The sequence below is a fragment of the Mytilus edulis genome, chromosome 3 (genome assembly GCF_963676685.1).
Source record: "Mytilus edulis chromosome 3, xbMytEdul2.2, whole genome shotgun sequence".
Taxonomy (NCBI): domain Eukaryota; kingdom Metazoa; phylum Mollusca; class Bivalvia; order Mytilida; family Mytilidae; genus Mytilus; species Mytilus edulis.
In genome coordinates this window covers 5712861-5735706 of record NC_092346.1, presented here as the reverse complement: position 1 = coordinate 5735706, position 22846 = coordinate 5712861, and the positions used below count along the sequence as shown (strand labels likewise).

Here is a 22846-nt window from a genome sequence, read left to right as displayed (position 1 = left end):
CATGATCAGATTCTGCTCAAAATTTAAGCTCATATAATAGCTTGATCATGTTCTGCACAAAATTTAAGCTCATATAACCTCATGATCAGGTTCTGCACAAAATTTAAGCTCATATAACCTCATGATTAGGTTCTGCACTAAATTTTAGCTCATATAACCTCATGATCAAGTTCTGCACAAAATTAAAGCTCATATAACGGTAATCGCTTGATCATGTTCTGCACAAAATTTAAGCTCATATAACCTCACGATCAGGTTCTGCACAAAATTTAAGCTCCTATAACCTAGTAATCAGGTTCTGCACAAAATTTAAGCTCTTATTATATCATGATCAGGCTCTGAACAAAATTTTAGCTCATATAACCTTACGATCAGGTACTGCACAAAATTTGTGATCTTATTGCTAACATCAGGTAAAGTGATTTTGTTGTTTACCTCAGGTTAGTTGGTCTTATTGCTGACCTCAGACTCATTGATCTTATTGCTAACACCATGTAAAGTGATCTTATTGCTAACCTCAGGTTCTGTGATCTTATTGCTAACACCATGTAAAGTGATCTTATTGCTAACCTCAGGTTCTGTGATCTAATTGCTAACCTCAGGTTCTGTGGTCTTATTGCTAACCTCAGGTTCTGTGGTCTTATTGCTAACCTCAGGTTCTGTGATCTTATTGCTAACCTCAGGTTCTGTGGTCTTATTGCTAACCTCAGGTTCTGTGATCTTATTGCTAACACCATGTAAAGTGATCTTATTGCTAACCTCAGGTTCTGTGGTCTTATTGCTAACCTCAGGTTCTGTGGTCTTATTGCTAACCTCAGGTTCTGTGATCTTATTGCTAACCTCAGGTTCTGTGGTCTTATTGCTAACCTCAGGTTCTGTGATCTTATTGCTAACACCATGTAAAGTGATCTTATTGCTAACCTCAGGTTCTGTGATCTTATTGCTAACACCATGTAAAGTGATCTTATTGCTAACCTCAGGTTCTGTGATCTAATTGCTAACCTCAGGTTCTGTGGTCTTATTGCTAACCTCAGGTTCTGTGGTCTTATTGCTAACCTCAGGTTCTGTGGTCTTATTGCTAACCTCAGGTTCTGTGGTCTTATTGCTAACCTCAGGTTCTGTGATCTTATTGCTAACCTCAGGTTCTGTGGTCTAATTGTTAACCTCAGGTTCTGTGATCTTATTGCTAACCTCAGGTTCTGTGGTCTAATTGTTAACCTCAGGTTCTGTGATCTTATTGCTAACCTCAGGTTCTGTGGTCTTATTACTAACCTCAGGTTCTGTGGTCTTATTGCTAACCTCAGGTTCTGTGGTCTTATTGCTAACCTCAGGTTCTGTGATCTAATTGCTAACCTCAGGTTCTGTGGTCTTATTACTAACCTCAGGTTCTGTGGTCTAATTGCTAATCTCAGGTTCTGTGGTCTTATTGCTAACCTCAGGTTCTGTGATCTTATTGCTAACCTCAGGTTCTGTGATCTTATTGCTAACCTCAGGTTCTGTGATCTAATTGCTAACCTCAGGTTCTGTGGTCTTATGGTAACATCAGGTTCTGTGGTCTTATTGCTAACCTCAGGTTCTGTGATCTTATTACTAACTTCAGGTACTAAGACCAAATTACTAACATGAGGTACTAAGACCAAATTGCTAACCTCAGGTATTATGACCCTATTACATACTTCAGGTATTATGACCCTATTACTAACCTCAGGTATTATGACCCTATTACTAACCTCAGGTAAAGTGACCTTATATTGCTTTGCTCTCTGTTGAATGCTGTATGGTGATCATAGTTGTAAATGTCTGCGTCAGTTGGTTTTTTGCGGAGAGTTGTCTCATTGGCACTCGTACCACATCTTCTTATTTTCATATTATAGCTATAATCCCAGGTACTAAGACCTTATTACGTGCCCCAGGTACTGTGAAATTATTATTTGTGAGAAACGCACCTTTTACTGTTCTGTTTCCTCCAAAATTCAATATCAAACATTTCCACTAATACTCTTATAGTGAATGCAAAAATTGTGTCTACTAAAACCACCAAATTCTCAATTCATCAACAAATAAAAGGAGTCTTTTTTTCCCATTAAACCTTGAATTTGAAAGAAAAACTGGTGTTTACAAGAACAAGTACTTTAACAGTGGAGAGGCATAATTTACCTCACTGGTATATCTTTTGTATAGGAGCTTTTTTTTTCTTTGTATTATTTTGATTTTAATTTTGATTTAATTAATTTCAATTTTAATTTTAATTTTTAATTTTTTAATTTTTATTCTTATTCTTATTCTTATTCTTATTCTTATTTTAATTTTAATTTTAATTTTAATTTTAAATTTTTTTATTCTTATTCTTATTCTTATTCTTATTCTTTTATTTTTATTTATTTTAAATTTTTTTAATTTATTTTTTTAATGTTTTTTAAAGCAAAAGCTGTTATCTATATTTTCTATTGAACGTCAACCATAGAAGTAAAATATGCCTATAAAATTTTCTGCATAACTATCCTTCATACAAACATATATCAATTCTTTTTGACAAAGGTTTTAGACAGAGGTTTGTTTCACTTAGACAATGCCTATAAGATTGCCAATTTTAAAGCAGTCGGCAGGACATGTAAGACCAATATTCCCTCAAATACTGCATTCAGAGGTTTTGGTGGACCGCAGGGAATGGTTGTTGCAGAAACATTCATAGATGAAGTAGCTACTTATCTAAATTTTTGTCCAAGTCGGGTAGGTATTTTGTTTGGTAAAGATTTAGAATATGGTACAAGCTTGATATCTATACTTTCCAGGTTTTATCACCACGTTTGAAAGTTGAAACAATGACGTGCAGTGTGTTGAACATTCTTTAGAGTTGGTCTCATTGGGTCTAAGCGTGACACCTGATTTCCCAATTTTTTTGGTAAATTAGTGTGACATGTGAAAGTCAAATTATTGTGAGTGATAACAGGAAACAAAGTCAGGTTGGTGTCGTAAAATTACAAGTGTTGTTTTTACAATTATAAGCAGGATATAGGAATCTGACAAAACAGTAAGCAGGATTCTGGATCAGACCTCCCCCCCCCCCCCCCTCCCCAATGAGACTTCCTTTAGATCCCATCCAACAAATTTTATGCAGTTTATTTAAATGCTAAACTCAAAAAGTTACAAAAGTTTTAAAACCAAATTCAAACTCTGCTAATACAGGCAACGAATATTTGTGCTGCCAAAAAGAATTATATTATGAAGGAACTTCTATTCCCTGACAATACTAGTATTCTGGAAAATAATTGGTTGACTTTTTCAAAGTTGTCATGTAACAGAGAGTCAATAATTGGAATCAAGTGGTAAGAATATATTTTATTACGGTATATTGCACTTGCTTTACATTAGGGAGCTACCATTTGATTTTTATGGGGGGGGCTAGGATGAAATTTGAAAAAAATAGGCAGGACAGGAGTTTTGAGTAAAAAAAAAAAGGCAGGATGAGAAACTTGTTAAAAAAAAAATGCAGGATGACAATTTGTGTAAAAAAAGTCAGGATAAACTAGTAAAAAAAAAGGCAGGACCGAATAGAGTAAAAAATAAAAAGGCAGGACAGAGATTACAGCTAAAAAAAAATGCAGGACAAAATTTTTCATCCTAGCCCCCCCATAAAAATCAAATGGTAGCTCCCTTACATAACAGCCCTTCACTATCAATGATATTTTAAGATTATACTCATTCTATTATACAACATGAATTTTAATATGATGTTCTTTTTTGGCTTTGGAAACAAAGCCATGTTCTATAATTCCAATAAAACATAGGCTGCATATGATTAAAGTTACAATTGAAATTACAATGTCAGTTCAAACTCAGTTGTATTTCAAACAACACCGGAGATCAAAATGAACATATGTGTTGGTGTTGCTTACTAGGATTTTAAATGAAATACATGTATTCCAAAAGTAAGTTTTATAAGTAAGTATTCGTTTTTTATCAAAAAACGGTTGATTTTCTAAATTGTTTTAACTTTGTCAAATAAAATGGTTGCCTTTCGAATATGTATTATATATCCCTTTCAAAGTATAAAAGTTTTAAACTTTCCTATTAGAATCAAAACAATTGTATCATGCCATGCTATATGTTCATTTTAACATGGGTTGGAATTATATTTGTCAACATTTTACACCTCACTAAATATGCTGATTATAAAAATATTGACAAATATAATGTCTACCTATGTTAAAATGAGCATAGTGTGTAGCATGACAGAATTATTTCTTAAGTAGTCCTATGATGTTACATGGAACCATCATATATTAATGCATAGAAAAATATTATAATTGTATATATGAAATGATCAATTATTATTTAATTTTAAAAATATTAAGTTTATTAATAAAGTCAAGAACATTTTGTTTATTCCATCAATCCAATTTTATATAACTTTTGAAATTGGAATATTTTTTTCAAATTTCCACCTGATACATTAAAATAATTACGATAATATTTTATTTTATTTTAGAAAAGGTAAATCATGAAAACTTTCTAAAATATTTGTTATTTATTTCACTATCAAGTTATTAAATTTTAAAACCACATCTGAAATAAATTAAGTCTTAATTTAAGTCTTAATTAGATAACTTGAAATCTTCTAACATAATTATCAATTATTGTACTATCAGGTTCGTAAACTAAACATGTACAACGAAGGAGATCTGACGCACTTTGGACAGGTAATGGAAGACTGCAATGTAAGAAAATGTTGGGAGGAATGCAAAGACAGGAGCGAATTTATAAAGAGAAAAAGAGATGTGGAAATATTCAATAGGTCAGTTATTTAAGGAATGACTGTAATATTTTTTCTGTCTATGAAGAAATAACGTAAAAAATTTGGTGCACACTGAATAACCCGCGTAGCGGGTTATTTAACATTGTGCACCACATTTTTTATGTTATTTCGAATAGACAGAAAAAATATTACAGTCATTTCTTATAATTTAATTTTAAATTTCATTTTAAACCGTAGAAAACCATGAAAAAATGTTGATGACATACGGTCACATGACTAAATTATGTCTATGGGCTCAAAACAAAATAACGTCAGCCAATCAGAAGACGCGTTACATCCAAAATTAAATTATTGCATTATATTTCCTGATTCTTTTCTTTATATACATCATATTAGAATTTTTAAATTGTATAGATAAAAACTAACTTTAAAAAGAATTATTGATATCTTGCTGTAAACTTGCTACTTGTTTTCTATGTTCTCCTCCTGTTGTAGGAGGAGGATATCTAAGAAAAGGAAAAAGAAGGGGGAACATAGGGATGGAAGTGGGGAGGGAAATGAGAGTTGAGGGGAGGTTGAAAAAAATCATGAAAAGTCAAACAGATTAAAAGTAATGCCAGAATCTCAGAATATATACAGTATATTATATATTGATCAAAAGTTATTGGGAATATGGGAGTGAAGTGGGAATTGGCTTGCTACGTATACTGTTGGTCCAACTATGCTATGGTAGTAACCAGTTAGTCACTTTAGCATCATTATTGATTTTAAGAGAAATGCATTGGGAAGATCTGACTTATTTTGTCTCTCATTTCAGTGAAAACCGATGGAAGAAAAGAGGGATCTGTATGATTCCTACAAAATTTGGTATTGCTTTTACAGCTACTTTCTTAAATCAGGTTTGTTTAAATCAGGTGTGTTTAAAAGATCAGATTAAATCAGGTTTGTTTAAAAGATCAGATTAAATGCTTAATGTTATATTTAATGTTTTGCTGTTGCACAAATATTAAGTACTAAAATGAATTGCATCCATGTTTGAAGAAATTTAATGTATATAAACTATTGAAATTTGCTTTGTAAAACAGATATTTGAGTTTTACATCCAATTAATGTAAAGTTACATTATCAGATTAATAAAAAATTTACTGTAAATAAAACTGTAATCAGAGAAAACAGATCTCTTCTAAGTTTTGATAGATAATAATGCAATTTACATGTATAACTCGGAACAAAGAAAAACAAATTTCGTCAGATGAATCCTCTGGTTTATTTGATGACTAACATGTTTTTTGCTGTTACAAAAATAATGAATATAGATAGAAAAGTTTTGTAAGACAAGCATTACTCAAATAGTTCAATCATACTCCGTGTCTGATTTTTTCCCTCTCAAATGCAGCCATCTTAGAACAGCAGAATATAATGACTGAATTGTTCAGGTAAAGACAATCTAACTGAAATTTCTGATAATTTTTTAATTATTTTTTTTAATATTTTAATTTGTAATTAAACAATAGGAAGAACATTGTGGTAGGTAAAATTTAATAACTGAAAATTTCTGTAATGTTTTGGACAGTTATTGTTTTTTGTGTTACAGGCAGGAGCTTTAGTTATGGTGTACAGAGATGGGTCAGTATTGGTCACTCATGGAGGTGTAGAAATGGGACAAGGACTTCACACTAAAATGATACAGGTATATTTTATAAGGTAGTTCCATTGAGGAAAAGAAATATGACAAGGTCTTCACATTCTTATCATCCCTTTAGGTTTGATAAGAGGGAGAAAGGAAGAAAGGGGTATGCAAAAATTAAAAGCAAAAATTTACTAAAATGCTTGACAAGCTGCTTTATAATTTTATAATCTAACATACATGTTAACAATTAAATATATGGAAAAGTAGTAGATAAAAAGGGGATTCAAATGTTAGCCTTCAGCTGAAAAATAAAAGACAACACCATAGCCAAAAGAAAAAATTACAAAATAAAACTTTAAATAATTGTATGGGGTAATTGTCTTTGATTGCTTAAAGATGTAACTTAAGTAATCAATGAAAGAGCTATTCCATTAAAATGTATGTGGGGGTAGGAAGGGGAAGTTTAATTATTGAATGTTAGACATGGGTCTTTTTTCAGTATGTGTCTATCACCATTATAATTTAATTTTGGATGTAACGCGTCTTCTGATTGGCTGACATTATTTTGTTATGAGCCCATATACATAATTTAGTCATGTGACCGTGATGTCATCAACGTTTTTCATGGTTTTCTACGGTTTAAAATGGAATTTAGAATTAAATTATAAGTAATGACTGTAATATTTTTTCTGTCTATTCGAAATAACATAAAAAATGTGGTGCACACTGTTAAATAACCCGCTACGCGCGTTATGCAGTGTGCACCAAATTTTTTATGTTATTTCTTCATAAACAGAAAAAATATTACAGTCATTTCTTAAATGCAGAATTATCTTAAAAATGGTTCTTGGTTGAATGGATATTTTTAAAGTCCCTTCCTTCCCTCCCTCATACATTCTATTATAATAGCTCTAACAATATCTTCGTTTCTTTATATTGTAGGTTGCTAGTAGAGTTCTGAAAATTCCAACTACAAAAATACACATCAGTGAGACTAGTACAAATACTGTTCCTAATACTTCTGCCACAGCTGCTAGTGCTAGCTCTGATCTAAATGGAATGGCTGTTAAGGTAAGGCTAACAAAAACTAGCTCTAGCTCTGATCATTGTGGAATGGCTGCAAAGGATTTAAGTGTAATGGACACAAGTCTTAGCTTTGATAGTGTTAAATGGCTGCAAAGGTAAGGAAAAAGAAACAGCTCTATAGATTTGATAATTGTTGAATGGCTGATTTATTATAAGGCTTAATGACAAACAACTAAATCCCGGTGAATTTCTTAATTGAAAAGATTTACTGGCTTGTGGCAGGATGTTCTCTTCAAATCTAAATGGAACTCATAATGATAATAGCTGAATGTCATTGCAGGTAAAGCAGTATTTTGTAAAAATGCAGTATAACTAAATAATATTTTATAATTTTAGGTTGCCTGCCAGACAATCTTAGAAAGAATAGAGCCCTACATCAATGCCAACCCTAAAGGAACCTGGGAAGATTGGGTAAGATGTATTACTGTAGTGTGTAAGTTCAATGCCAACCCTAAAGGAACCTGGGAAGATTGGGTAAGATGTATTACTGTATTGTGTAAGTTCACTGCCAACCCTAAAGGAACCTGGGAAGATTGGGTAAGATGTATTACTGTATTGTGTAAGTTCACTGCCAACCCTAAAGGAACCTGGGAAGATTGGGTAAGATGTATTACAGTATTGTGTAAGTTCACTGCCAACCCTAAAGGAACCTGGGAAGATTGGGTAAGAAGTATTACTGTATTGTGTAAGTTCAATGCCAACCCTAAAGGAACCTGGGAAGATTGGGTAAGATGTATTACTGTATTGTGTAAGTTCACTGCCAACCCTAAAGGAACCTGGGAAGATTGGGTAAGATGTATTATTGTATTGTGTAAGTTCACTGCCAACCCTAAAGGAACCTGGGAAGATTGGGTAAGATGTATTATTGTATTGTGTAAGTTCACTGCCAACCCTAAAGGAACCTGGGAAGATTGGGTAAGATGTATTATTGTATTGTGTAAGTTCACTGCCAACCCTAAAGGAACCTGGGAAGATTGGGTAAGATGTATTATTGTATTGTGTAAGTTCACTGCCAACCCTAAAGGAACCTGGGAAGATTGGGTAAGATGTATTATTGTATTGTGTAAGTTCACTGCCAACCCTAAAGGAACCTGGGAAGATTGGGTAAGATGTATTATTGTATTGTGTAAGTTCACTGCCAACCCTAAAGGAACCTGGGAAGATTGGGTAAGATGTATTACTGTAGTGTGTAAGTTCAATGCCAACCCTAAAGGAACCTGGGAAGATTGGGTAAGATGTATCACTGTATTGTGTAAGTTCACTGCCAACCCTAAAGGAACCTGGGAAGATTGGGTAAGATGTATTACTGTATTGTGTAAGTTCACTGCCAACCCTAAAGGAACCTGGGAAGATTGGGTAAGATGTATTACTGTAGTGTGTAAGTTCAATGCCAACCCTAAAGGAACATGGGAAGATTGGGTAAGATGTATTACTGTATTGTGTAAGTTCACTGCCAACCCTAAATGAACCTGGGAAGATTGGGTAAGATGTATTACTGTATTGTGTAAGTTCAATGCCAACCCTATAGTAACCTGGGAAGATTGGGTAAGATGTATTACTGTATTGTGTAAGTTCAATGCCAACCCTAAAGGAACCTGGGAAGATTGGGTAAGATGTATTACTGTATTGTGTAAGTTCACTGCCAACCCTAAAGGAACCTGGGAAGATTGGGTAAGATGTATTATTGTATTGTGTAAGTTCAATGCCAACCCTAAAGGAACCTGGGAAGATTGGGTAAGATGTATTACTGTATTGTGTAAGTTCACTGCCAACCCTAAAGGAACCTGGGAAGATTGGGTAAGATGTATTACTGTATTGTGTAAGTTCACTGCCAACCCTAAAGGAACCTGGGAAGATTGGGTAAGATGTATTACTGTATTGTGTAAGTTCAATGCCAACCCTAAAGGAACCTGGGAAGATTGGGTAAGATGTATTACTGTATTGTGTAAGTTCCCTTCTTCATGTTCTTATTCTGTCCAGGTTTTTAGAAATAACTAACTATAGACTTGTGATATCAAAACAATCAGATTAAAACCTAGATTAAGTTTTACCCGGAGTTATTTCCCTTGGCATGAGCAACACAATTTTCGAATATCATGAGTTAACCCAAATTTTCAAATTGCTCAATGTTAAGATTTCTATATTAATGTTTTTTGTGTACACTTCTTTAATCAGTTTTGGAATAGCTTATTTTTACCTGTATTTTTTTTATATTAGTAGTTTTCTAAACAGATATTTATTTATTTTCCAGGTTAATTCAGCCTACTTTGACAGAGTGAGCTTATCATCTACAGGATTTTATAAGTAAGTGTATATATATAAAGTTGTAAGTTCAGTAAGGACCATGTTTGGTCTTCAACAGTAGGTTCATTGGTTTCAAGATTGTGAAAAAAGTTCAAGTTGATAAATAGACATGCAAGCTAGTGAAATGTTAAAAATTTTTGTCATAATTTTTCAAATTTTGTATAGATTATGCATGGGAAATCCAGTTTTGTGTAATAAGTAGGTTTCGTTCAAGAAATTTTGTTATGGGGTTCTCCATTTTGAGTATATATTTTAATTTTGTTATGGGGTTCTCCATTTTGAGTATATATTTTAATTTTGTTATGGGGTTCTCCATTTTGAGTATATATTTTAATTTTGTTATGGGGTTCTCCATTTTGAGTATATATTTTAATTTTGTTATGGGGTTCTCCATTTTGAGTATATATTTTAATTTTGTTATGGGGTTCTCCATTTTGAGTATACATTTTAATTTTGTTATGGGGTTCTCCATTTTGAGTATATATTTTAATTGTGTTATGGGGTTCTCCATTTTGAGTATATATTTTAATTTTGTTATGGGGTTCTCCATTTTGAGTATATATTTTAATTGTGTTATGGGGTTCTCCATTTTGAGTATATATTTTAATTGTGTTATGGGGTTCTCCATTTTGAGTATATATTTTAATTGTGTTATGGGGTTCTCCATTTTGAGTATATATTTTAATTTTGTTATGGGGTTCTCTATTTTGAGTATATATTTTAATTGTGTTATGGGGTTCTCCATTTTGAGTATATATTTTAATTTTGTTCACAGAACACCTGGTATAACAGGATTTGATTTTGAGAAACAGGAAGGACGACCATTTAATTATTTCACTTTTGGTGCCGGCTGTTCAGAGGTGGAAATTGATTGTTTAACTGGAGACCACCAGGTAAGAGTTATATAAATTATTTTCTGTTTGTTTTAAGGAGGTACTAAACACTTTGAATAAAATAGATTTTCTCTCCTTCAAAAAACTTAAGGAGGCTCACGGGTACAAAAATTTCAGCAAAAAATTAAACATTTTTCTTTTCATTACAAATTATATTTATTACATTAATAATTATAACGTTATGATATGGTACAAAAATCAACCAACAAAATCAATTGGTTTGGCCCCAGATCACTTTTAAAATGTTTATATCATTGAAAAAAGGTCCAAATTATCTCCCTTTGGTGCAAAAATGCAATTTTTTGGCATTAAAATTGAAATATCTTTTTTATCTCATCGGTGACCTATATTTTTAGCTCACCTGGCCCAAAGGGCCAAGTGAGCTTTTCCCATCACTTTGCGTCCGGCGTCCGGCGTCGTCGTCGTCCGGCGTTGTCCGTCGTCGTTAACTTTTACAAAAATCTTCTCCTCTGAAACTACAGGGCTAAATTAAACCAAACTTGGCCACAATCATCATTGGGGTATCTAGTTTAAAAAATGTGTGGCGTGACCCGGCCAACCAACCAAGATGGCCGCCATGGCTAAAAATAGAACATAGGGGTAAAATGCAGTTTTTGGGTTATAACTCAAAAACCAAAGCATTTAGAGCAAATCTGACATGGGGGTTAACTTGTTTATCAGGTCAAGATCTATCTGCCCTGAAATTTTCAGATGTATCGGACAACCCGTTGTTGGGTTGCTGCCCCTGAATTGATATTTTAAGGAAATTTTGCTGTTTTTGGTTATTATCTTGAATATTATTATAGATAGAGATAAACTGTTAACAGTAATAATGTTCAGCAAAGTAAGATCTACAAATAAGTCAACGGGACCGAAATGGTCAGTTGACCCCTTTAGGAGTTATTGCCCTTTTTAGTCCATTTTTAACCATTTTTCGTAAATCTTAGTTATCTTTTACAAAAATCTTCTCCTCTGAAACTACTGGGACAAATTAATCCAAACTTGGCCACAATCATCATTGGGGTATTTAGTTTAAAAAATGTGTGGCGTGACCCGTCCAACCAACCAAGATGGCCGCCATGGCTAAAAATAGAACATAGGGGTAAAATGCAGTTTTTGGCTTATAACTCAAAAATAGAGCATTTAGAGCAAATCTGATCTGTAGTAAAATTGTTCATCAGGTCAAGATCTATCTGCCCTGAAATTTTCAGATGAATCGAACAACTCGTTGTTGGGTTGCTGCCCCTGAATTGAAAATTTTAAGGAAGTTTTGCTGTTTTTGGTTATTATCTTGAATATTATTATAGATAGAGATAAACTGTAAACAGCAATAATGTTCAGCAAAGTAAGATCTACAAATAAGTCAACATGAACAAAATGGTCAGTTGACCACTTTAGGAGTTATTGCCCTTTATAGTCAATTTTTAACAATTTTTCGTAAATCTTAGTAATCTTTAAAAAAAATCTTCTTCTCTGAAACTACTGGGCCAAATTTAACCAAACTTGGCCATAATCATCATTGGCGTATCTAGTTTAAAAAATGTGTCCCGTGACCCGGCCAACCAACCAAGATGGCCGCCATGGCTAAAAATAAAACATAGGGGTAAAATGCAGTTTTTGGCTTATAACTCAAAAACCAAAGCATTAAGAGCAAATCTGACAAGAAGTAAAATTGTTGATCAGGTCACGATCTATCTGCCCTGGAATTTTCAGATGAATTGGATAATCGGTTGTTAGATTGCTGCCCCTGAATTGGTAATTTTGAGGAAATTTTGCTGTTTTTTTTTGTTATCTTGAATATTATTATAGATAGAGATAAACTGTAAACAGCAATAATGTACAGCAAAGTAAGAACTTAAAATAAGTCACTATGACCAAAATAGTCAATTGACCCCCTAAGGAGTTATTGCCCTTCATAGTCAATTTTTAACAATTTTCTTAAAATTTGAAGATTTTCAATAACATTTTCCACAGAAAGTACTGTTATAGATAGAGATAATTGTAAGCAGCAAGAATGTTTAGTAAAGTAAGATCTACAAACACATCACCATCACCGAAAACACAATTTTGTCATGAATCCATCTGTGTCCATTGTTTAATATTCACATTGACCAAGGTGAGCGACACAGGCTCTTTAGAGCCTCTAGTTTTTTAATGTTTTCAAATAAGCTGTACATAAACTAAATAATTGTAAAATTTAAGCGATTTCGGTAATAAGGTTATTTTTTTATTTCGATATTACTTCTATTTCTCCTATTAGTTCAACTGAAAAATGGACATTAACAAAAATGTATGCTTCTTTCGGAGGCAGATTGTGAGCTTAAATGAACAGTGACCCCATTTTTAGCTCACCTGGCCCCACGGGCCAAGTGAGCTTTTCCCATCACTTGTCGTCCGTCGTCGTCGTCCGTCGTCGTTAACTTTTACAAAAATCTTCTCCTCTGAAACTACTGGGCCAAATTAAACCAAACTTGGCCACAATCATCATTGGGGTATCTAGTTTAAAAAATGTGTGGCGTGACCCGGCCAACCAACCAAGATGGCCGCCATGGCTAAAAATAGAACATAGGGGTAAAATGCAGTTTTTGGCTTATAACTCAAAAACCAAAGCATTTAGAGCAAATCTGACAGGGGTAAAATTGTTTATGAGGTCAAGATCTATCTGTCCTGAAATTTTCAGATGAATCCGACAACCCGTTATTGGGTTGCTGCCCCTGAATTGGTAATTTTAAGGAAATTTTGCTGTTTTTGGTTATTATCTTGAATATTATTATAGATAGAGATAAACTGTAAACAGCAATAATGTTCAGCAAAGTAAGATTTACAAATAAGTCAGCATGACCAAAATGGTCAGTTGACCCCTGAAGGAGTTATTGCCCTTTATAGTCAATTTTTAACCATTTTTTCGTAAATCTTAGTAATCTTTTACAAAAATCTTCTCCTCTGAAACTTCTGGGCCAAATTAAACTAAACTTGGCCACAAGCATCATTTGGGTACTTTATTTAAAAAATGTGTGGCGTGACCTGGCCAATCAACCAAAATGGCTGCCTCCGCTAATAATAGAACATAGAGGTAAAATGCAGTTTTTGGCTTATAACTCAAAAACCGAAGCATTAAGAGAAAATGTGACAGGGTTTAATTGTTTATCAGGTCAAGATCTATCTGCCCTGATGTTTTCACATGGATCGGACAACCCGTTGTTGGGTTGCTGCCCCTGAATTGAAAATTTTAAGGAAGTTTTGCTGTTTTTGGTTATTATCTTGAATATTATTATAGATAGAGATAAACTGTAAACAGCAATAATGTTCAGCAAAGTAAGATCTACAAATAAGTCAACATGAACAAAATGGTCAGTTGACCACTTTAGGAGTTATTGCCCTTTATAGTCAATTTTTAACAATTTTTCGTAAATCTTAGTAATCTTTAAAAAAAATCTTCTTCTCTGAAACTACTGGGCCAAATTTAACCAAACTTGGCCATAATCATCATTGGCGTATCTAGTTTAAAAAATGTGTCCCGTGACCCGGCCAACCAACCAAGATGGCCGCCATGGCTAAAAATAAAACATAGGGGTAAAATGCAGTTTTTGGCTTATAACTCAAAAACCAAAGCATTAAGAGCAAATCTGACAAGAAGTAAAATTGTTGATCAGGTCACGATCTATCTGCCCTGGAATTTTCAGATGAATTGGATAATCGGTTGTTAGATTGCTGCCCCTGAATTGGTAATTTTGAGGAAATTTTGCTGTTTTTTTTTGTTATCTTGAATATTATTATAGATAGAGATAAACTGTAAACAGCAATAATGTACAGCAAAGTAAGAACTTAAAATAAGTCACTATGACCAAAATAGTCAATTGACCCCCTAAGGAGTTATTGCCCTTCATAGTCAATTTTTAACAATTTTCTTAAAATTTGAAGATTTTCAATAACATTTTCCACAGAAAGTACTGTTATAGATAGAGATAATTGTAAGCAGCAAGAATGTTTAGTAAAGTAAGATCTACAAACACATCACCATCACCAAAACACAATTTTGTCATGAATCCATCTGTGTCCATTGTTTAATATTCACATTGACCAAGGTGAGCGACACAGGCTCTTTAGAGCCTCTAGTTTTTTAATGTTTTCAAATAAGCTGTACATAAACTAAATAATTGTAAAATTTAAGCGATTTCGGTAATAAGGTTATTTTTTTATTTCGATATTACTTCTATTTCTCCTATTAGTTCAACTGAAAAATGGACATTAACAAAAATGTATGCTTCTTTCGGAGGCAGATTGTGAGCTTAAATGAACAGTGACCCCATTTTTAGCTCACCTGGCCCCACGGGCCAAGTGAGCTTTTCCCATCACTTGTCGTCCGTCGTCGTCGTCCGTCGTCGTTAACTTTTACAAAAATCTTCTCCTCTGAAACTACTGAGCCAAATTAAACCAAACTTGGCCACAATCATCATTGGGGTATCTAGTTTAAAAAATGTGTGGCGTGACCCGGCCAACCAACCAAGATGGCCGCCATGGCTAAAAATAGAACATAGGGGTAAAATGCAGTTTTTGGCTTATAACTCAAAAACCAAAGCATTTAGAGCAAATCTGACATGGGGTAAAATTGTTTATGAGGTCAAGATCTATCTGTCCTGAAATTTTCAGATGAATCCGACAACCCGTTATTGGGTTGCTGCCCCTGAATTGGTAATTTTAAGGAAATTTTGCTGTTTTTGGTTATTATCTTGAATATTATTATAGATAGAGATAAACTGTAAACAGCAATAATGTTCAGCAAAGTAAGATTTACAAATAAGTCAGCATGACCAAAATGGTCAGTTGACCCCTGAAGGAGTTATTGCCCTTTATAGTCAATTTTTAACCATTTTTTCGTAAATCTTAGTAATCTTTTACAAAAATCTTCTCCTCTGAAACTTCTGGGCCAAATTAAACTAAACTTGGCCACAAGCATCATTTGGGTACTTTATTTAAAAAATGTGTGGCGTGACCTGGCCAATCAACCAAAATGGCTGCCTCGGCTAATAATAGAACATAGAGGTAAAATGCAGTTTTTGGCTTATAACTCAAAAACCGAAGCATTAAGAGAAAATGTGACAGGGTTTAATTGTTTATCAGGTCAAGATCTATCTGCCCTGATGTTTTCACATGGATCGGACAACCCGTTGTTAGGTTACTGTCCTGAATTGGTAATTTTAAGGAAATTTTGCCGTTTTTTGTTATTATCTTGAATATTATTATAGATAGAGATAAACTGTGTACAGCAATAACGTTCAGCAAAATAAGATCTATAAATAAGTTTACATGACCAAAATAGTCAATTGACCCTTTAAGGAGTTATTGCCCTTTATAGTTAATTTTTAACATTTTTCATAAATTTTTGTAAATTTTTAGAAAATATTTTCCACTGTAATTACTGGGCCAAGTTCATTATAGATAAAGATAATTGTAGCAACAAGAATGTTCAGTAAAGTAAGATCTACAAACACATCACTATCACCAAAACACAATTATGTCATGAATTTATCCGTGTCCATTGTTTAATTTGCACAAGACCAAGGTGAGCGACACAGGCTCTTTAGAGCCTCTAGTTTTATTTCATTTTTCTATTAAGTATAAGATAAGGTGTGTTTATAGAAAAATATAGCAATTCTATCCTATATTAAAAAAAAATTGATTTAGACCCACAAGCCCCCTGAAAGAAATATTTACTTTGACCTGTTGATAGAAATATAAAAATTTCCAGGAAATTTGAACCAGCAGTTTGTTGAACGCTAAATAGAGCAGCTAAAAAAAATTATTCAAATCTGAAAGGAATATAACAACTACTAATAGAATATAGATTACATTGGACATTAAAGGTACTGTCATATCTGTCAAATAACCATTGTAGCAAATCTATAGAAGATTTTATAACATTTTACATAAATTATCTGAAATATCAACTTTGGCATTATAGTCAAATAGCATGCCTCATCAAACATAACAAGAAAGACCTATAATAGCAAGGGTCTGGAAAAGGTCATATTTGCCAGACATGACCTAAGCTGAAAGCTATTTGTTCTTAACCAAACTGAAATTTGAAAAAAGGGCACCAATTTTAAGTCATTGCAAAATGACAGAAATTGTGTAAAAAAAATCTGGTTCCATGGATCCTAGCAGGGGTTTTATTATCTTTCATGTTGACTGGTACTTTCCACATTTCTAGGTGGTACTTTTTAATTTATTCCATGAATATCTTATATAAAAATTCCTACATTTAGGCGGTACTTGTCAATAGCATAGAAGGGTAAAAGTACTGGGTACCACCTGCTAATGAATGGCCTGGACCTAGTACTGATTTGTTTAATTTCATCATATAAAATAAAAGAGATTTTATGTGAGTTTAGAAGCTGCGTTACATTTACAATTATAAACACAAAGGGGGTATAAGTTGACATAAAAAAATAATTAGAATGAAGGGGAGATAAACCATATGTGTTTTACAATGATAAAAAGTTCTGTATTTTTTGTTGTAGGTATTAAGAACCGATATCGTTATGGATGTTGGTTGTAGTTTGAACCCTGCTATAGATATAGGACAGATTGAAGGAGGCTTCATGCAGGTTTGTCATCAAACATATTTTGTTTCATAATAATAAATTATTTAATTTTTTAAAAGCATTCAATGAAAGATATATTTTGTTTCATAATAATAGCAAGAATAATAGAGTACTATTTTTAGCAAAATGTTTTAAAAGATCTTGGATATACACCCCAACAATGAAAAAAACAACTATTGTACAGTACAAAAGACTGAAAAATTAACCAATCAAAATACTGGATTTGATGTTTCAAGGACAAATTTTGTACACAGAGTACAAAATAAAGTTTTATAACCGATGGCCTTGCAATATACACCTAAGTTTATCTAAAGGACAATGTTTTTCTGGTACTTTTGAACAGGGCTATGGTATGATGTTACTAGAACAACAGAAGATGTCTCCTGATGGTTTCCTGTTTACTCGAGGCCCATCGAACTACAAGATACCAGGCTTTGGAGATATTCCAGTAGAATTTAATGTATCTCTACTCAAAGGCAGTCACAATCAAAAGGCAGTATATTCTTCCAAGGTGTGTTAATCTACTTCAAGATATATGCTGTAAACCAATAACTTTTACAAGCGATTTATTTTTTCAATTTTATATATAAATGAAAACCAATATGATTAGTAAAGAATATGTCAAACTTGGATCTTTCCTTGTATAAATATGAACCAGATGCTCTGCAGGGTGCAGCTTTATACGACTGCAGAAGTTGAACCCTGAACAGTTGGGGCAAGTATGGACACAACATTTAAGCTTGATACAGCTCTTAATTTTGATTGTGATTAAATAGTTGACACAAAATAGGTTTCTGACACAGAATGAATGTGGTCTAAGAACTTAAACTTAGAACTTAAAAAATTTAAATTGGACATTTACCTATTATGGTCCAATATCAGAAATCTAAATATATGGTTAGATTCAGCATATTGAAGAACCCCATATATTCAATTTTTGTTGAAATCCAATTCAGTTTAATTTTTGACCCTTTGGACCTTAATGTAGACCAATTTGAAAACGGAACAATACTGTGTAATTGAATATTTCTTGCTATTGTGCAAAACTGTGCAATTGAAAATTTCTTGCTATTGCGCAATATTGTGCAATTAGATATTTCTTGCTATTGCATTTTTTCCCCCCAACAATCAACATTTCCAAATAAGAGGATCCTTAAATAGAGGGAAAGGGACTGTGTACAATTTTTAGCTGTATCTGTGAAAATAGATACAACATAACAAACAAATCTGTAAACATTGAAATATCATAGACATTATAATTATGTTTCTAAAATTCTTTATTTAATGAAGTATATATTTATGTCAAATTCTTTATTTTTTACAGGCTATTGGAGAACCACCCTTATTTTTATCAGCAGCAGTATTTTTTGCTGTCAAAGATGCTATTAGATCAGCTAGAGTTGATTCTAAACAAGACATTAACTTTACCCTTCATAGCCCTGCTACTGCAGAGAGGATCCGAATGGCTTGTAAAGATCAATTCACAGAACAGGTACAGGTTAATTACTGTGGATTCATTATTATTTGTTAGATACCGATAACCGATAAACTTCCTGTTTGCCGATTTTGGAGCTGTAACTTTTTGGAAAATGTCTAGAGTATTATACTACCAATAAACTTTTTTTCTCTCGTTTCTTGGACCATAAAGGGAGTGCGCACTATACACAAATGCGCACTATACATACCAAAAGAAGGAACCAAATTTTGTGGCTTTTGTTGGTATAGGTGAACCACAAAATTTAATGTTTATTGAAAAACAAATTTTCTATAGGCTTGTAGGCAAATTTTGACAAAACCAGGAAATAAGATAATTATGAATATGTAATATGTATTCCTTAATCCACAAAAATTGGTACTCACCAAAAAATGAATCCACCGTATGACAATCCGCAAACTAATTGCAAAGATTTATCGGTGTTTGTGAAATGTCAGCTTTACCCAAGATTGTTCTAAGTAAATGGTTATAAGATATGTATTTAAAATATTTTTCACTTTGTTTGTTGTGAGCCTTTAACCTTAAAATTTACCTTACACAAATATTTCATCCTTTGTTTATACAAAACTGTGAAATGCAATGAGGAATACAGTAAATATTAACTGTCAGACCTTTTTTGGCCAAAAATTTGAAAATAACCATAGATGTGGTATAATAATAGTAATGATCTTGCTTGAAAGGATTTGGTATGCAGACTTTACTATGCTCCTTAATAATGCATTTACAGTAAGTATGCAAGTCATTTCTGTGCATTCATTACAATTTTTTTTAATATTTACAGTTTCCTGAACCTGAAGAAGGGAGTTATAAACCATGGTTTGTGAATCTTTGAAGACTGCTGATTGGTGGATAACCTTGGTTTGTGAATCAATGTTGACTGCTGGTTTGTGAATCTATGATAACTGATGATTGGTGGATAACTGTGAACTCATAATAAACCATGTTTTTGGATTTCAAATTACTACAAATTGATGGATTACTGACTCATTATATATCATAATTTATGAATCCGTAATGACTTCAATCAGTTGGTTTTAATACTGTGGACTTCTTTGTGAATCAAAGATGCATAAAATTTTACAACTGTATTTTATTATTAAAGTTTTTCAAGTTATTATTTTAAGGTTGTTAACCTGTAATCTTTGTATGATAGAAGAAATGCTGAATTTTAGTGTTTTTAAATGAAAATAATTATTCTTCTTGAAGAATTTAAATGATTTTTTGTTAATGCCCAAGCCACTCATCAGAATGGGACATAAACTGAGTAAAAACAATGTTTGTCATTCTGAAACCAATATTTTTTTTCTGTTAAGACTGTTAATATCAAGTTGATTTTTTTAGTTTTTAAGATGGTATTACAGATCTATTCTAGTTTGTTATATATCAGATGTAATTCTTTTTATGAATGTGGATACTGTATGGTGAAACATTTTTCACAGTAAGGGCATTAGAATACAGCTAGCGATATATATTTTAAATGTTATGTGTTGGGATTAAGCTGAAATAGTATTTATATAGACAGTTATTTTGATTAAGAATTGTATTAATTGATAATATTATTTATTATAATTCTCCAGTTTTCAGGGACCAATTTATGCATTTGTTTTGATCTTTCTCAATGTTTTTGAAAGATGATAATCATGAGCATATAAATATAGTTATTGGAGACCCTTCAAGTGTTTTTTAGAGTCCGTCAATCAGGCTCTATGTCACCAGTCGAGATTTGATAAAATTCTGAATTTAAGGCATGAAGTCAAAATTTTAAATGTGTAAAAGGTTTGCAAAAAGTACAAATCACCCTTTAAATGACTATTTTACAGTTATGACCATTCTGTCCTAAATTATATTTGCTGACCAATTCATCATATAGATATGAAACAATTAATCCGTCTACTATGTTTTTCTAGTCTGTTTAATTAATTTATATATTTTACTGGAAATGTGTTTTACCAGGATAAGTTATAAGTTTAGCTAACAGCATTTTACACCATGTTTAAAAATATCATTGAAAGTGTTTTATCCTTAAAAGATCAAAATAGTAGTCAATCATAATTCTAGTCAAATTGAACAAATTTTGTATTGTCAATTATTATTTATAATTTTTTCTTCAATTACCATAGTTTTTCTGTTGTCTTTTTGTTTTTGAAAGGACTGGCAAAAATTATAATCACACTAACTTGTCTGTAATCAGTTATTTCTTTTTCAATGATATTTTTAATCAGGGTGTACATATATATAGCCTGATATACATAGAAAAATAAATAAACTATGCTTGAAGTTGTATTACATATTCTTAAACTAGCAAACAAATGTTAGTCTTAAATGGTCATTTTGAATTTGACATCATCTGAAAATCTGAGCAATAAATTCTTCAGTCATATTCAGTCAATTTTCAGACTTAACCACTGCAGTAAATTCAGTATTGTTCAAACAATTAGCTTGAAGTCAATTGAGTACTGTTCATTAGGTTTTCAGATTATTCAGTATGATACAGATGTGTACTGTACAAAACAACTATAGAACAGCCAAAACGTAAACTTAACAAATCTTAAGGTGGTACCCAACACTTTCACTAAAATTAATTTGGCTCGTTTAATTTTTATAAAATTTTGTCAAAGTATTTACTTTGACACTTTAACAAAAATATAAAAAAAAATAAAAATTTGAACCAACCATTTTGTCAGAAAAATTACTGGTTATATAGCAATTTGACAAACACCAATTTTGATCATTGAGAAGCTTAATATTCCCTTAACATCACAATGTAATTAAAACGTTTAGCTGATTTTACAGAGTTATCTCCCTGTAGTGTTAGGTACCACCTTAATTGACTGCAAGCATTCAATTTGTCTGAAGTGTGATGTAACATTTAAAATGTTGACTGACCTCTAACTGTGGTATTTTCAGCTGCGCAGACATAATTCAATTAAAGTGTGAAGTTTGGGATTGATCCATTGCTATCAAACTAAGTTTAGTTTTGTTTCCTTGGTTTTTGTAGATGAATTTAAAAAATAAATATGATGCTAATGTATATGCTGAAAGATATTAAGCAGGAGTATTTATATCTATATAGTGTTGACTTTTCTTTTTGCAGTTCTATCTATTTACACTCACATGTAACATTGTTATTTGTGTTACTCTATTTTATTTTTGCAGGATAACTAATTCTCTGTAATAAGCTTTAATTATAACCTTTGAACAAAATCCAAAATTTGATAAGTTTGTCATTAAAAACAAATTATTAGACACCCCTGACAAATTTTGATATAAAAACTAATACTAGGTTGAATGCCATTCATCTTTTGTACATTCAAACAAAGATTTGTCATAAATGTTTAAAGAGAGAAAGTTTTATAAATGGGCAAATTTTTAAACTCACTTAAAGATATTTGGTCTTTTGGGTTATTCCAAAATCTCAGGAGATAGTTCTTGGACTGTTCCATTATATTTATAGGGTTGATACCTATGTTTTATCAGTTACCCCCTTAGAAAGAATTCAGTAAATGAGTATAGCTTTAAACGAAAAATATTTATTTTTGATAGCTTTAATATACACAAAGGTCAAAGTTGAATATATATGCGGGTACTACAATCAAGTTTTGTCTAGACTATGGTGAAGTATATATGTACCTTGTTTTGAGATTGATTGATATATACTGATGTATTGCTTGCATATATATGATTTGTTTGTTTGTTATGCTTACTATGTATTTAGGAATAAAAAATTGATCAATGCTTTAATATTGTGCTGTTTTGACTTTTGTCCCTGGTTATGGGGAGGGTTCAGTGCTATCAAACATGACTTCAACTACTTCTGTTGTATCTAGATTATAGGACTGTCGTATCAAACATGACTTCAATGACTTCGGTTGTATCTAGATTATAGGCCAGTCAAAAGAAATACATTACACAAACACAGTTTAAATATTTGTTTCTTTAATAAATAAATGTACACAAAACCATGTACAAATTTAAATATATATTATTCAAGGTAACAACAATTTATAAGTAGAAATCCCACATAACAAATGGTCACAAAATGACACAAATATACTCCACAAGTACCTGTATTAGTAG

At 32.3% G+C, this 22846-nt stretch overlaps 1 protein-coding gene across 2 annotated transcripts in view; it reads left to right on the top strand.

The window, feature by feature from the left end:
* Nucleotides 1-22510, top strand: part of LOC139515686 (xanthine dehydrogenase/oxidase-like) — a 65257-nt gene extending 42747 nt beyond the window's left edge. The window contains exons 25-35 of one of the 2 annotated variants that reach the window (XM_071305338.1): nucleotides 4650-4795; nucleotides 5574-5670; nucleotides 6351-6446; nucleotides 7329-7457; nucleotides 7809-7883; nucleotides 9724-9776; nucleotides 10552-10669; nucleotides 17191-17277; nucleotides 17618-17785; nucleotides 18599-18766; nucleotides 19551-22510. In XM_071305338.1, the coding sequence (XP_071161439.1) occupies nucleotides 4650-4795; nucleotides 5574-5670; nucleotides 6351-6446; nucleotides 7329-7457; nucleotides 7809-7883; nucleotides 9724-9776; nucleotides 10552-10669; nucleotides 17191-17277; nucleotides 17618-17785; nucleotides 18599-18766; nucleotides 19551-19601 (1188 nt within the window). In that variant the 3' untranslated portion in view covers nucleotides 19602-22510. The remainder of the gene's footprint in view (nucleotides 1-4649; nucleotides 4796-5573; nucleotides 5671-6350; nucleotides 6447-7328; nucleotides 7458-7808; nucleotides 7884-9723; nucleotides 9777-10551; nucleotides 10670-17190; nucleotides 17278-17617; nucleotides 17786-18598; nucleotides 18767-19550) is intronic. The other variant, XM_071305339.1, reaches the window with a different exon arrangement.
* The last annotated feature ends 336 nt before the right edge of the window (nucleotides 22511-22846 follow it).